Source organism: Bos mutus, chromosome 28 (genome assembly GCF_027580195.1).
Source record: "Bos mutus isolate GX-2022 chromosome 28, NWIPB_WYAK_1.1, whole genome shotgun sequence".
NCBI classification, from domain to species: Eukaryota; Metazoa; Chordata; class Mammalia; order Artiodactyla; family Bovidae; genus Bos; species Bos mutus.
Genome location: NC_091644.1, coordinates 10,798,511 through 10,815,029, shown reverse-complemented (window position 1 = coordinate 10,815,029; position 16,519 = coordinate 10,798,511). Strand labels below are relative to the sequence as shown.

The 16,519-nt window shown below is 54.8% G+C and overlaps 1 protein-coding gene across 5 annotated transcripts in view; it reads left to right on the top strand.

The window, feature by feature from the left end:
• The window catches only part of ZMIZ1 (zinc finger MIZ-type containing 1), a 150,905-nt gene that overhangs the window by 40,047 nt on the left and 94,339 nt on the right, over positions 1–16,519 (top strand). For all 5 annotated transcript variants that reach the window (XM_070364790.1, XM_070364788.1, XM_070364789.1 and 2 more), the window contains exons 3-4: positions 4,763–4,876; positions 12,680–12,785. In XM_070364790.1, the coding sequence (XP_070220891.1) occupies positions 4,763–4,876; positions 12,680–12,785 (220 nt within the window). The remainder of the gene's footprint in view (positions 1–4,762; positions 4,877–12,679; positions 12,786–16,519) is intronic.

Here is a 16,519-nt window from a genome sequence, read left to right as displayed (position 1 = left end):
GTTACAGATTGAACTCAGCCGAACAGCTCTCCCAAACGCCAATTACGCCTCTGTTCACGGTCACAGAATAGAAACCAGACGATGGGCTCCTCCTCCCCTGCCCGTCCCTCCTCCTCCTTCTTCTCCTCCTCTAGGCTCCGTGGGGCTCTCTCCCAGCTCTGCCTTTGACCCAGTTTCTCCCGCCCAGGAGGGATCAGCTGTCAGTGGCTCCACCCCCAGTAATACAGTCAAGCCCCTGTGCCCGAGCCCTCTGTGTGCTGCTGGGCAAACGGCTCCCCCTACAACCTACTCACAACTTGACTTTTCTCCCTGCATCTGATTCTCTGCAAGAATCAAGGAGCCCTTTACCCCCTGGGCTACCCAGGGGTCCAGCAGGGTCCAGAGCCCACCCAGGAGCAGCCTCTCCAAGCGTGGCACATGGACTCAGATTCACCAGTCAGTAAGCCTGAGTCTCCCTTCCACACTCGCTGGTTTCCTGACCTTGATTAAGTTGCCACTTCATGTCCCATCGTCTGTAAATGGGCATCGTGATGCAAGCCAGTCATTGGGTCCTGGAGCTGCTTAAAAGCCAGGGATCATCTCCACTGTCCTCGCCTGACCTACCCCACACACACGTCTGCATGCATGCACACACACACAAACACACTACATAGCTCTGTGCTTGGGCCAGACTGTGGCTCATCTGTGAGGGTAAGCAGGCTGTCCAGATGCCCCTGGGCTGTCCAGAGCTCCCTGCGTCCTCCACGCTGCTCCCGCATCTCCAGTCAGACACAGCTCAGCGCTGATGTCTGTCTGCTCTTCAGCTGCCCCAGAGGGCAGCCGTGGTGACTGAAGACTGTTGATTCTCAGACATCCCGTAGACTGATCAGAAGAGAAAGGTCTGCATGTTCTGAGGATGATGCATGCGTTGGCTGCGCCTCCCTCTGGCTGGTGGAGCTGTGGCTCCCATCGGAGCCTCAGCCTCCGACTCTCCACCCTGCCTGACTTACAGCGCAGCCCTCCCTGTCCACCCGCCCTAGTTCTCCCCACTGCTGGCACTTGCCAGCCCCCGAGCACCCAGCTGTCTGTCCATCTTCTCTCCAGACCTCTGGCTCAGCTGCCTTTGTGCTTTCTGAGCTTCAGGTGCTGGGAGAACCGGTGCCCTCTCTAGGACATGCCTTAAATTGTCCCCACAGGCACATCTGGGCTCCACGTGCAAAGCCATGCCAATCGACTAATTCCTGCACAGCAGCCTCCCCAAACCTCAGGTGCTCTTTTGAGTCTCTGCACTTCCCCTTCCTGAGCCCTGGTGCTCCCTGAGCACCCAGTTACCGCTCCCATCCTGCTCTTTCTCCCTTAAGCTATAAGCCCCACAGGGTGTGCATCAGGTCTCCCTCCAGGCTGAGTTCCTCAGGGGCAGAAGATGAGCTGTATTCATCGTACGTCAGCAGAGTCCAGGCCAGGGTGGGGCCTAAATATGTTGGGGAAGAATGGGGGTGGGGTAGGTGATCACAGATCAGTAGCTAAGGGAATGGATGGATGGATAGATGGATGGACACATGGATAGGCAGTTAGGTGAGTGGATGGTGGGTGGATATAAATGATGGATGGATAAAGAAATGATGAACGAATGGATACGTGGGTGGTTGGATAAACTCTGGATGGAATGAAAGATAAGTAGGTAAATGAATGGATGGATGAGTGATGGATAAAGTAGAGAATGGATGAATGGGTAGGTGGACAAGTGGATGGATGCATGGGTGAACTGATTCATTTTTGGATAGATGGATGGGTAGATGGATGGATGGGTCATTTGATTCACAGATGGATTGATAAGATGCATTCATCACTTCATCTGGGCACTGGTGTCCCCAGTTCCTGCTCTAGCAGACTCAGTGGCCAGTGGATATAGCCCAGGAAGGTCTTCTGAGGAATTACAGAGATGAGCAGGCTTCCTGGTGAGGGGGTGGGCTGTTAGTATCCAGTAACAGCCGCAGCCAGGGAGAACTCTGCCTGTGATTCACATCTGTACTCCCATCCCCAGATCATCAAAGGGTTGCCAAGCTCACCCCACCCAGTCCTGGCCCTCCAAGTACCACTGGGGACCTAGTCTGAAGCTACGAGATTGCTGGCCTGCTCTGTACACAGCATGCCTTGGGCAGCTAACTGCTCACAAACCATTTCTGCATGGACCTGGCCTCATGCCAGTTTGGGGGGTTCTGGAGATGAAGGGGGCACTAATTCTATTCTGGGGGAGCTTGGAGGAGAAACAAGAAGCCATCGAGAGGTCCTAGTGTACCAAGCAATGGCAGTCTTGCCTGACACCTGCTCTGTAATGGGGATGCCACTACGGATGTTGCTTCTACACTTTGCGGCAGCCCTGCACGCTGTCCGCATCCCATTTTGCAGAAGAGAGATCTGAATCTCAGGGCCATGAGACTCAGTGGCTGAGATGGGGTCCTCTTCATTTCACTGCATCCCTCAGCCACCTCAGAGTCTCTAAATGGACGACAGAAGCACAGAGGGGGTGGAGGTTTGGCCAAGGCCGCACAGCCACTGAGCAGTAGCTACCAAATGGGATGCCTGAGGTCTTTTGTACCAATGAGTTGCACCCACGAGTCACCTCCCATAGCCCAAACCAAGACCTCATGAGCTGGCTGGGGCGAGAGTGGAGAAGCTCAGAGGTGGGCTGGCCAGATATGGAAGGCTGGTTGCCTGGGGCCAAAACAAAACTGGACCCATGAGACTGGCCTCGGAGACCCCTTGCAAGCCTAAAACCCCAAAAAGGGATGTCAAAGATGGGATGCTGTGGGTGGGCAACTCTGAGAGCACCACGCGGTGGTTGCTGACCCTGTTAATTGGGTGTGACATCACGTAAATAAACGGAATAACTTGGTTAGCAGAGGGAGGCTGCTGGGCAGGGGATTAACCGATTTGCATGGCTTTCCACGCGGAGACCAGATGCTGCCCATGGCCTTGGAGGGGGCAGGTTTTAGAGAGGACACAGGAGTCAGAGGGCCCACTGCTGCCTGCTCAGAGGATCTGCTTCCAGCCACAGACATCCTCCTATCTTCATATGCAATGAGCTTTGTCTGCAGAAAGAGCCGTGTGTGTATGTGTGTGTGTATGTGTGTGTGTGTGTGTGTGTGTATGTGTAGCCAGGGCAGGAGGTGCTGAGTGCAGCTGCGCCTCCAGAGGAGCCTTTGGAAGACAGAGTCAGGGCCAAGGGCAGCCCCACGTGCCAGGCGCTCTGCCAGGGGCCGTGTAAGCCTCCTCTTGTTTAATCTTCACCACGGCCCCATGACAGAGGGCTTGCACACCTGCCCTCTTTCCCCCCTTCACCTCTCCCTGTCCCTTTGCTCCCACGGAGGGAGAATACTCGGATGCGTTTCTCTTTCCTCCATCCATTTTTAAATCTGGCCTTTCATAAACCACATTGTAATAGTAATCATGGAACTCTAAAGGAAACAAAAATCCCCACCACTAAGCCGTGATCTGCCATCCCCATTTTACAGGTAGGGTGACTGAGGCGCAGAGAGGGGAGGGGATGCCCTAGGTCAGTAGATGGTTGTGGGTGAAGGCAGTGTGATTCCAGGGCCCCAGCCCCACAGGGGCTCCCCCAGCACATCCTGCTCGCTGTGCAGTTCTGGGACCTGGCAGCTCCTGAGACCCCTCCTGGCCGTGGCTCCAAGGCAGACCTTCACTGCAGGGTGGGAGTGAGTCGCTGGTCCGAGGGCAGCTGCTGTTCGCAGTCTCTCCCAGTACCAAGGACATGGGGATCCCCTTTGCAGCTGGCTTCTACTCCAGCCCGTGTGGACACCTGCCTGTCCTGCTGGGGACCTCACAGGGAGTCACATTCAGCCCTGATGTCCCAACTCTGCCCCGACATGCTCCGTGTCCCTGGACTCGATGCCTGACTCAGCCTGGCCTAGGAAGACTCGGATCAGTGTTAAAGAAGGAAGGGATAGCTGCAGCAGCCCCCTCCCCTCTGCCCCCTCAACCCGTCAGCCCCATGGCCTGGCTCTGAAGCAGAATCTAGAAGCCTTGGCACCAGAATTCAGCCTCTGTTGACTTAGACCCCATAACTGGGTGGGGCCTGAGCTTGGGCAGGGTCCCCTCCCAGCAACGCCAGCATCCCTAAGCCCAGGAATCCTGGGTGAGGGGAACAGGAATGGCTGAGCCACATGCACCTCATCACGACGTGACAGTCACCTGGGTGCCCTGTGCTTGAGCGCACCTTCCCAGCTGGGTGTGGCCTGGAGGCCTCTTTCTGTGACCCTGCTCCTGCTATTTGGCTCCAGCAGGGCTTGCTGGAGCCAGAGCAGGTAGCATGCAGACCTGGCTGTGGTGATGGTGGTGGTTTGCGAGGCAGGGGGTGGGGGTGGGGGTGCTCATCAATAAGGAATCTGCCTGACACAGGGAGAACCAGCTCCAAGGATGGAAGCCACACACACCACCCTCTTGAACCCTACAGGGCTTCCTAACCCCCCACTGCCAGCACCAGAAAACACTTTAATATCTAACGTCATTGCCCTTTTTCTAGACCTCAGTTTTTCCATCTTTGCAATGGGGCCGCAGTTCCCATCCCATCAGAAAGCAGGCTGGAGTGGAGATTCAGGGGGAAAGTGAATGAGGAGTTTGAGAGAACTCATTAATCCTGGCCTGCCCCATCCTGTGTGTCTCCTCCCCAGGGAAACCTGGGGTCTTTGCTGCCCCGGACTCCCTCACACTGCACTGGCCTCACTTCTGGAGCCTCACGCTGCCTCCTCTCCCTCTCCCACAGCACTTACAGAACCCCGCCAACTTCCACAATGCCGCCACGGAGTTGCTGGACTGGTGTGGAGACCCGCGAGCCTTCCAGCGGCCCTTTGAGCAGAGCCTGATGGGCTGTTTGACGGTGAGTCTGCCTCCTCCCAGCCTGTGCCCTCACCCAGGGAGGATGGCTGGGGACTCACGTGCTGGGCTGCGGCCGGAGGGGAGGACCCGTCTGCATGGACCCCTGATAGGCTTACACCTGCAGGGAATCTAGTCTGATGGGGAGACACATTTCTCGGGGTTACGTGCATTATTTACCCTTGATGAGAAAGACATGATCCTACTTTGAAGAGTTCTAAACTTTTGAGAGTAAATGTTCCATCATAAGTAAAGCAGAGAGACTCTTGAAGGTTTTCAGCCCTCTTTTTATCCATTCATTCATTCACTTCAGTAAACATCTGTTGAGCTCTTTTTACAGCCATCCATTCATCTATTCATTCATATAAGCATTTATCGAGCTTCTATTACATCTATCCATCTATGCAAATAAACACTGATTGATCGCTCAGTTATCATGCACAATCCCCTCTGCTAAGTCCTGGGAAATTGAAGATGGGAAAGATTCCCTCTTCAATGGGGAGATAGCTGTGGGAAGAGACAGCTGAGGAGATCATGAGAAGGTGGAGGGAACACGGAGAAGGGAAGTGGTACCCATCTTGGTGGTGGGGCAGGTTGCAGAAAACAGGAAAGGCGCCCCTGATCCGTCTGTAGGAGTCTGATAACCTACACCAGCACCTGAGGATAGCAAGAATGTCCTGAGCACGTGGAGCAGAGCACGCCAGTGCCCGGATGTACGGCAGAATCCAGGAAACTGAAATTAACTCATCCTGGTAAGGGTCTAGGATCCAAGCTGGGCAGAGGCCAGGCCCAGGGCTAGCGGTTTGATTTGCCAAACTTAGGAGCCCACTGGCTGACAGCCACGTGGAAGGAGCTCAAAGCTTATGACTGTCCCCAGCCACGTGGCCTGTATCCATAAATGTGAGGGCACCTCTGCGGCCAGTGGGGACAGCTGCTCAGACCATCCAGAGTCAGCTTTGAAGGGAATGTGGGTAAACAGATTTCCAGGGAGCCCGCTACCCCAGCACTTGGGGAGGAGGGGCCGAAATGTACTCCTCATCAGGCAGCAACAGTGGGTACAACCCAAGGCCACCATGTTTTCTGAAAAGACCTCCAGATAGGAGAGAGGTGACAGGCCATCCCTGCAGAGCACCTCCTCCATGCCCGACACTGAGCGTGGCCCCCAGGATGTGCCTTCTCATTGACTCCTCAGAGCACACTGGTCCTGCCCTCATCCTTCCTGTATAGAGAAGGAAGCTGAGAAGTGGGGACTACCTTCCCAGGTTCACACAGCCAGTTAGAAGTGGACCTGGGATTCAGGTCGGGACCCGTCCACCTCTATTCCTGGCCTTTAGGGATGCCAGGCAGGGATGCAACCCAGACCTTCCCAAGGTTTCTCCATTTGTCCGAAGCTGACACCATCTGGCTCCCTCGGGGCCACTGGGCCAAACCAGGCGACCGCCTGCACTTCCCAGCCCTCCTCATCCTCCAGCCCCTGGGCTGCCCCTCCCTCACCCAGCTCCCTTAATCCTCTTTGTGGGGATCCTGGCTCAGGCTAAGCCCCAAGGGCAGGGCCAGATGTTACTCCTGTCCCGCCGCTGGTAGTCGTGAGGAAGGGAGGGGGTAGCGCTGCCATGCTCCCTGTCCCGAGCTTGACCTTGTGAGATTGCAGGGACCTAAGGCTGAAGCCAGTGATGGCCTCGGTCAGGCGGCTGGACAGGTGGGCATGAGATGACCAGTAACTGGCCCCACCATGGCCCTGACATTTATCTATTCATTCAGCAAATATTCACCAAGTCCACACTCAGCCCTGGAGGGGCGGGCAGTGAGCAGTGTGGTCCTCTCGCAAGCAGCTTAGCTTTCTGTCTGAGAGGCTGACACTAAGGCCCATGAAGGAGTAAGTTAAGGATGTTTCCCAGCACCCTGTAAGAGGGAGCAGGATGGTGATCAGAAAGTGTCTGGAGGAGATGCGACCTGAAGAGCAAAAAGGAGTCTGCCAGGGAAGATGAGCGGGAAGGGTTGTCCAAGCAGAGGCAATGGGAGTGCGAAGGCCCTGAGGCTTGATGCCGGTCTCAGGTGACAGGATCACAGGCGTGGGCGAGGGGTACAAGAGGAGGTCAAAGAGGGGGGCAGAAACCAGCTGACCCCGAGGCTGCAGACCGAGAAGAGTTTGGATGTGATTGGAAGGGCAGTGGGGAGCCCTTGCAGGGTCTTCAGCAGGTGAGTGATGGGATATAATTTATCTGAGGACAAGAGCTCTGAAGGGGAGCATCCCTGGAGGGTAGGATGGAGGGATTATGGAGGTCTTCGTGGAGGAGGAAGCCCAGGGGAAACTGTAGGATCTGATTGAAGGGGGATGAGGCCATGGCTTCCCAGGCACAGGAAACTGTTTAGACAAAAGCCCAGTGCCGGCTGTGCCCCCAGCTTAAGCCACTCACTTGGTTGAATGGCCAGCTCTGAACCCCACCCCATTCCCAACCTGCCACTTAGCCAGAAAGGGGACTCAGGCCACTGGCCACAGCTGTGGAGACCTGAGTGTGATTGTTGCTTAGGGCCCTATAAAACCTGCAGCAGGAAAGGCTGGCAGGGGGCACGGGGAGTGGTTTATAGAAGACACCCTCGGTGCCCACGTGTCTCCCTGTTACTGTCTCCTTGCAGCCTTGTGAGGACCCTGCAAGGGGGCAGGGAAGGGTTTATCACCCTGTTTTACAAACAAGGCAACGGAGTCGGGGGGAGCAGCAGCTTGCTACAGTCCCAGGTGGGACCGCTGCCCCCGCAAGAGCCCTGGGGCCTGCCACCAGCCCTCCTATCCCCTGGGCGTCCTCAACCCAGCTGTGCCCCGGGAAAGGGATGGGATGGGACAGGTGAGTGATCCCACGGGGTCTAGTCAGGGTTCCCCCCAACACACAGACACACTCGCACCCCTTCCCATCCCGAGGGCTACCTGAGCCCTCCAGGTTGCCCTCACCCTTTCGGTGACCTCTGGAAACAACTTCCTCTGGATTCCACTTACATGGAGGATATAAATTAAAAACCACTTAGCCTCAGGAAATAAGTGGACACATTTTTGCCATACCAGGGCCCGGCCCTGGGTTGAAGAACCTTGGGCTGCTGGCAGTCCCCTACCCACCCTCCCTTTCATGCCCTCTGACCCCAGGATGAAGACCTGCAACCTCTCCCAAGGGACGTCAGTCCAGGTACCACTTCCTCTTCTGGACCAGCTCCTTCCCGGGCCCTCCCCTTAGCATCAGGGCTGACTGTCCTCTCTGAGGGTCCCCCTCAAAGTCAGGCCTCTCTGGACCTGCTCCTCCTTCCTCCCCTGAGGGGGAACATGCTTGATCTGCTCGAGGAACAGACAGAAGGCTGAGGCAGCGAGGACACAGGAGAAGGGAGACAGGTATAAGAGGAGACGGAAAAGAGAAACCAAAAACCAGTGAGCACAGCAGCAGGGCCCTTGCCACCCCTCCAAGGAGGGAGTCCCCACAGCCTCAAAGCGTTCACTGCCGAAGTCGCGGGTGAACGTTCACAGACAGCATTCACTGAGCCGTGTGCCTGGTCCTGGCTGTCATCCTTGCAAAGAGGAGATTGTGTACCCATTCCACAGATGAGGAAACTGAGGCCCAGAGAGGTTAAGTCACATGCCTTTGGTTGCTCAGTATAGGATGGAGCAGGATTGGAGCACAGGCCGGTTCCCGTGACTGCCTCATAGGATGACAGAATCCAGCCACCAGCTGGGAGCAGGAACCCCTTCTTTAGCATCTCCTAGACAATCTGTCCTGTTTTATAGCCAGGAGACTTGCTGCCTTCAAAGGCAACGCACTGCCTTTATGGGACTAACGCAACTGCCATATGACCTTGAACATGCCTGTTCTCTAGCCTCTGGGCTCCAGTTTTCCTGCTCTGTGGCCTGAGGGACTGGACTCCCTGACCTGTAGCACGCCAGGGTCTGGGTCTCAGACAGCCAGGTCACACCAGTCAGCCTTAGAAGCACCTTGTAGGCTGGGCCAAGCTGACCGGACCGAGGCAGCCAGCAGAGGGCAGCGGTGCTGCGGCCGCTCACCGCAGGCTCTTCACGGAGGGGTCTTCACACCCGTGGGGTGGGAGCAGGCATCCCTGAAACACGACAGGAGCCTACTCAGCTGAGCCCACTCTCCCTACCACTGACAATCAGACCTTCCTCACGGGACTTTGCAGGGGGTCCTTAGGCTGGGCCAGGGGAAGATGGGCTACACGAAGTAGTCTAGGATCGCAGGGTCCAGCTTAGCCTGCTCTGCCACACTTGCGCTGAGTGACCTTCAGCCAGGCCCTGCCCTCTCTATGTCTTGATAAAAGGAAATTGTTGGAGCCAATAACCCTTCTGAATACTGGGCTTGGGGAACTTAGTGACAGGCCCTTCCAGGCCTGCAGGAGAGCCCTTAGAACCAATACCAGGCCCCTCTTGCTCAATCTAGCTAGTTTCTTTCTTTTTTTGGAACCAGAGCAACAGGTTCAGCCAGTATTGGCCAAACAGAGGGACCTTTGCCTTTCTGCCCTCAACCCAGAGCCTGAGGGTTCTCCATGCAGATGGGGAGTTCTGGCCTTAACCCTTTGTGGGTTGAAAAAGAAGTCCTCTCATGCAAAGAGCCCAGGCTTTGCAGCCTGACTGCCTGGCATAGCATCTAAGCTCTCTCACTCTCAGACTCCTCACCTGTAAAACAGACGGTCATACCACCCCATGGAACTATTGTGACAATTTGGCACCTCACTGCTTACAAAGCATTTACTTAGCCTTCGTTCATGGAAGCCAGCGTTCTCATTGCACCAGCGTGTCAGCATAGCCCACAAGCAGCAGCCTTCTGATGCCCTAGTCCAAAAACTGCCCGGGCTCACTCGCACCCACCCCAAGGCTGGCCCACCAGTGAGGGCTCTGTAGTCAACATCGAGCTGCAGTGACCCTTCTCCCTACTCTACAGTGTCTGTCTCCAGAACTGGAATGCTCAACAGTCCAGAGGGAATTAGCGGTCTTGGGGCCTTCCCTGGCAGTCCAGTGGTAATGACTTCACCTTCCAGGGACTTCCCTGTGGTCCAGTGGTTAAGAATCTGTCTGCCAATTGCAGAGGACACAGGTTCGATCCCTGGTCCAGAAGGATCCCACATGCCAGGGGGCAACTAAGCCAGGCCGCCACAACTACTGGACCCCCGTGCTGCAATTATTGAACCCCGTGAGCCTAGAGCCAGTGCTCCGCAATAAGAGAAAGCCCGCAATGAGAAGCCGCGCACCAGAACCAGAGGGGAGCCCCCACTCCCACCACAACTAGAGAAAGCCCGTGTAGCATCGAAGACCCAGCACAACAAAGATTTAATTTATTAATTGATTATTTTATTTAAAAAAAAGACTTCACCTTCCAGTTCAGGGGTTACAGGATGGTCCATATCAAAAATACATATATATGTATATATATATGTATTTCGGAGAAGGCAATGGCACTCCACTCCAGTACTCTTGCCTGGAAAATCCTGTGGATGGAGGAGCCTGGTAGGCTGCAGTCCGTGGGGTCGCTAGAGTCCGGCACGACTGATCGACTTCACTTTCACTTTTCACTTTCATGCATTGGAGAAGGAAATGGCAACCCACTCCAGTGTTCTTGCCTGGAGAATCCCAGGGGCCGGGGAGCCTGGTGGGCTGCTGTCTATGGGGTCACACAGAGTCGGATATAACTGAAGCGACTTAGCAGCATATATATATTTACAAAAAAAAAGGATTAGGGCCCTATTTTTTCTGCCTGGACCGTGAGACTAACAGTAAGGAATAACTGGCCCTGAGGCGGCTCGGGGACTCCGGAACGTGGTGCGTGTGGCAGATGGGGGTGGGGAGCCGGGTGGGAGTTGCGTAAGAGCCGCAGTGCAGGGACAGATAGATCCCGTGGGAAAGAGGCCTGGGGAGACAGAAGATTCCTGCGCCAGGGGCTTCTGTGTGCAGCAGAGAAGCTGAGCAAACATTCGAACCTGAGAAAGTCCTTTTTCCTCCCTGCACAGAGAGCTCCCTGGAGATGGAGGCGGGGAGGCAGGGTCAGGAGATCATGCTGGTCCTGGAAGGAGGGATCCACTGGCTCCTTCCTGGTACACCATGGACGCTCTCTCTCTGGGCCTCAAGTGTCCATAGTTTTTAAATGAGAGGGTTGGCCAAGACAACTGGTTTTCCCACACTCTGTAGCTCTAGAGTTCTTGCAATAAACCCCTAAAATAGAAAGCCTATGAAATGAAGTGAAAGTTGCTCAGTCGTGTCCGACTCTTTGTGACCCCATGGACTGTAGCCCACCAGGCTTCTCTGTCCATGGAATTCTCCAGGCAAGAATACTGGAGTGAGTAGCCATCCCCTTCTCCAGGGGACCTTCCTAACACAGGAATCAAACCCAGATCTCCCATATTATAGGCAGATTCTTAACCATCTGAGCCACCAGGGAAGCCCGAGAATACTGGAGTGGGTAGCCTATCCCTTCTCCAGGGGACTTCCTGACCCAGGAATCGAACCAGGATCTCCTTCATTGTAGGTGGATTCTTTACCAGCTGAGCTACCAGGGAAGCCCTTAAAGCCTACAATGGGGCACTCTTCTAATGGCTGTAGGGGCTGGGCCAAACTCCACTGCAGCCTAGACCCTCGGAGGGCCTCGAAACGCCTCTGGAGCAGGTGGTCTCTAGGGGCTCAGTGATGGAGCCTTCCCTTTCTCGGCAGAGTGAGCCCCCCATCTGGGAGCCCTCCTTTCCCAGTCAGCCATAGCCACCCCAGCTGCTTCCTAAAACGACTCCATTTTCCAAGGTCCTTCCTTCTTAATAAGGAAACCTAATTCGGCTGCTGTTAATGAGGAAGGCGGGCAGGAGGGAGTTGATCTGGCTGGTGGGACACCTGGGAGTGGGCAGGTGTGAGCCTGCAGAGCCATTCGTGAGCCATCCCAAGCACCCTGTCCCTCACTGCATGGACCCCCCGGGACTGACAGCCCTCCCAGCCCCTTGCCTCTCCCCATTCCAGCACATGCTTCCGAGGTTCATGGGGAGACAGGTGGGACCTCCGGTCCAAATGCACAGCCCATGCTTTTACAGGCGCCTCCCATGGCGGGGGGCCAGTGCTTGGCGCTGGCGACAGACCCCAGGCTGAGCATGACAGCCCTGCAGTTTGGGGACTAGGGTCCGAGACGCTGCAGGGCGCTTGGCACGGAGCTGGCGATCACCAGACGTGCACTCTGGGGTATTCTTAGTAGTCCATTTGGGCAGCTCCAAGTTGGAGCTCCAGGGAGGTGGTGAGTCCTACTTCTGTGCTTCTCTCCAGATGTAGGCTGACTCAGGAGAGGATGCTGCTGCTGGGTGGGGACTGTTCTTGGAGTATCGAGAGTAGCGAGTATCCTGTGGTGGTTGGTGCTGGGGCTTAGTGAGGGATGGGGGAGAGGTGGTGGGCATAGGAGACTTCCTGGGGGTCGGAGATTTGGGGTGATGGAGTTTGAAGGGAGAAGAGACCCTGGCCGTGGGCCATGCTAAACATGGTGGTAGAGCTTCGCCTGCCAACCTCTAGAATGAGGCCAAATTTGGGCCCTTGAAAGAGCAGGTCCTGGGCTTTGGGCTCAGGCCCACCTTTGAGGGCAAAGCCCAGGATCCCAGGACCTAACATGGGAGAGGTGCTTATCAGTGTTTGCTGAGTGACTGAACAAGACACTTTGAGTCCCAGTTCTGCCTAATGTTGAGGACCTGCCTTAGTCTTCCCGCCTCACCTGTGAAATGGGCGCATCCATCACTCTGGGTTCAAAGGCCTGGCATGCACAGTGACTCACCCCACCCTTCTTCCCCATCTTGCTGGCAGGTGGTCAGTCGGGTGGCAGCTCAGCAAGGATTCGACCTGGACCTCGGCTACCGACTGCTGGCTGTGTGTGCCGCGAACCGAGACAAGTTCACTCCGAAGTCTGCCGGTAGGTGATGGCTGGGGGCTCCACGGTGTCATCGGGAGGCAGGCTGGGCAGTGGACTCGAACCCAGGGCTGTCACCACCGTTGTCGGCTGGTGCCTCGGTTCGTTCAGGTGTGGTGTGAGCCTCCAAGGAGCAGCAGCTCACCTCATCTCAGGGCCAGCAAGGGGTCCAGGGCACACCACACCCCTCTACAACGGGCTAAAGGGAGATGCTTATCATCTTATTCCATCACCACAGTGACCCTTTGGTGTTAGTCCTAGGATCATCTCCATTTTACAGTCTAGGAAACTGAGGCTCAGAGAAGCTGGAGAGATTTCCCAGGTCACACAGCTAGGAAGTGGCAGAGCTGAGATTTAAATCCAGGCCTATACTCCAGAGTCAGCACCCTCGACCCTGAGGCTTTGCTGTATTCATTCAAACTTTTTTGTTGAATCAGTACTTTCAGGGTCCTAAAAGTTTGTTCTGTGTCGTAATCTCCATTACAACTCCATCATCACGCTGGACCTCTGACCCCTTAGTAAACAGAGGCCACAGCAGGTGCCTGGCAGCGTTCTCTCTGCAAGCGCTTTAAGCACACCAAGGATGCAGCTTTACCTGCCCCTCCATCTTCATTACCTTGCTTCAAAGCAGGGGATGCTGCGTAAGTTTTTATTCGAACAGACCTGGACCACCCAGCCTTGGCACTTGCTCAGTGTGTGACCTCTGAGCCTCAGTTTATCTCCTCGGGAGGGCAGGAGTGACAGCGAGCCCTACCGTGCTGGGGTCAGTGCCGAGCCGTGTCGCGATATGTGGTTAACACTCTTTCTCGAGTCTGAACAATTCACTGAAAAAGAACAAAAGTCAGTTATTTCCTCTGTATAACAATAAAACAGACGTTTTCTCTGAATTCGTCCATCAGTTCTTTGGAGCATTTGTAGAAACAGCGTAATGCAAATGTTTAAAGGACTTCTCATGATAGGTTTTCATCGGTCTGCACAGCCCACAATCACTTGAACAAGGGTTTGTGCTTTTCTCTGTTAAGTTTATGATGGCCCATGCACGTGGATGGCGGGTCACTTACAAGAGGTGGTGAAGGTCTCGTTAGCCAGTAGCTGCTCTGCGATCCCTGACGCGCCAGCCTGTGTTGGGAATGTCACTCGTGTATTGAGCTGTTTGCCAGACAACAGTCTTGGAATCTCATAAGTGACGTCTGTTCCTCTTGAAATCTGCAATTTTAATAATAACTTAAGTCAATACAATTTTGACGGGAAAAATTGCTACTTATCCCAGAAGCATATACATCTGTATTGCTCTTGAGCACTGGCTCTTTGCAGGTGCCTGACTGGGGCTGGGTTGTGCCGAGGAGTAAAACAGATGTGGTCTCTGCTAGGGAAACGTACTGTCCAGAGCAGAGATCAGCAAACTTTCTCTGTAAAGGACCAGATCGTAAATAGTTCAGGCCTTGCAGGCAGAGCACAAAAGCAACTGTAGACAATATGTAAACAAATAAGTGTGGCTAGTTCCAAGAAAACCTTATTTATAAAAGTAGGTGACAGGAGGGTTTCCTGATGCCTGGTCTAGAGGGAGAGAAAACCATGGGATCAGATAATCACAGCTGTTTGCTGTACACTAGAAACTACCACCTCATTGTAAATCAGCTCTGTGCTGTGCTTAGTCGCTCAGTCATGTCCTACTCTTTGCGACCCCATGGGTTGTAGCCCTCCAGGCTCCTCTGTCCATGGGGAGTCTCCAGGCAAGAATGCTGGAGTGGGTTGTCATGCCCTCCTCCAGAGGATCTCCCCAACCCAGGGATCGAACCCGGGTCTCCTGCATTGCAGGAGTATTCTTTACTGTCTGAGCCACCAGGGAAGCCCAAGAATACTGAAGTGGGTAGCCTATCCCTTCTCAAGGGGATCTTTCTGACCCCCTCTTTACCAACTGAGCTACCAGGGAAGCCCAAAACTTCAATTAAAAAAAAAAAAAAAAGACATGCAGAAAAATCATAGCTCTGTGTGTGTGTGCGTGCGTGTAAATTCAAGCTATGATACGTGCCATGAAGGAACAGTCTCGGGGATGCTCTGAGACAGTTTGGAAGTAGGGAAGTCTTCCCGGGACCTGAAGGTCAAGTCAGAGTTGAGCAGGTGAAGAAAAGGAGGAAAAGCTACCCAGGCAAAGGGAGCAACCAGGCTTATGCAAAGGCCCTGCAGTAGAAGCCAGCGTGGCTTTTTGGCAGAACTGAAAGGAGGCCAGTGGTTCCACAGCCCGGAGGCAGAAGTCGGAGGCAGTTAAACACACAGGGCCCGTCTTGAGGGTTGTCCTAAGACTAAAGGGAACATGGCTACATTTTCATTTTGCAAAGATGGCTCCAGCTTTTCAAAGAACAGATTGCACAGGGGAGGCCGGTGTGGATGGAAGGAGCCAGATGGCAGAGTGCTGGGGTGTCAGGGTGCGGATGATGGTGGCTGGGCCAGGAAGGTTCCACTTCCTGTGGAGTAGAGTGGAGACCAAGGGATGACTCCAGGGGATGTGCAGCATCAAAACAGAGACAGGGTTTGGGAAGAAAACCAGGCGGATGGGCTGCTCCAGGAACCCCAGCTGCTCTCTCGGCCACCGTGTTGCCCCGCCCTCAAGGGCGTCTCATCAGCCTGCCAGGACATTCTGGGGGCTTTCCCTTATTCTGCTTCAGTGCCCACCTCTATGAGACACTGGGTATTGTCTACATTTACAGAGGAGGACTCTGGAGCTCAGAGAGGTCTTGTGACTTGCCTGCTGTTGCACAGCTTGTAAGTTATAGGGCTGGGACTTGAAGTCGTGGCCTCCTAACTCAGGCCTAAAGCTGTGCCCCCTGCATCGCAGCTGACTCTGAAGCTGGTTGGGGATGTAAATTTAGGAGGCCTCTGTCCCCCTGGACCAGGATCTGAGAGGCTCCTCCATTTGGGATAGCCCTTCGCTTCCCTCAAGTCTCTCTAACATGGCCCTGCCTGTCTCTCAATGGTATTTCCAACATCCCTTCTGCTCCTGAGATAAGTGTTCTGTTCCTTTTCCATCTGTAACCCCAAGGTGTGGGTAGCTCTTTACAGTCTATAAAGCCCTTTCCCATATATATGTCTATCTAGTCACATGACAGGCTCTGGGCCCCTAAGGTGAGTTCTCAGTATACCCATTCCATAGCTGAGAATGCCGAGGCCCAGCAGGACCTGTGCCTTAGCTGTCACATAAATTCACTTACCAAGAGTCAAAGCCTGGTCAGCACCAAGAGCCATGACTAACCACGTTTCACAGGCTGCCAACACCCCCTTGAGAAGTATGGGCCTCATAGCTCTCAGGGTCCCAGCCATCCTCTGCTTGGCCCATCTTCTGGGAAGGCAGGGTGCCAGTCTGATGGGGAAAGCGCCAGCTGAAAGTTTCTTTGGTGGGATAAAGGGTCTGCGGGGGACTAGCCAGACCAGGAGAGGGGTAGAGACCGTGGAGCACAGGGTAGTGACCCCAAATTTCAGAAGCGGCTCCAGCACTGGCCCCCATCTTTACCACGTTGCCCACCTCCCAGAGCTGCGGCCTCATCTGCAAGGAGGGATTATATGCCCATCCCACAGGCTGCCCAGGGGACTAACTGAGCTTCCCTGGTGTGCGGTGGGTGCCGCGGCAGGTCGCTTCCGGCCGCCCTTCTCTGCCATCTGTCCCCTGCGTGGTCCCCAACCTCTCTAAGGCCCCTTCCGCACCAGCGAAGCTGCTTCCCACTGCTCTCTGTGTCTGGGGC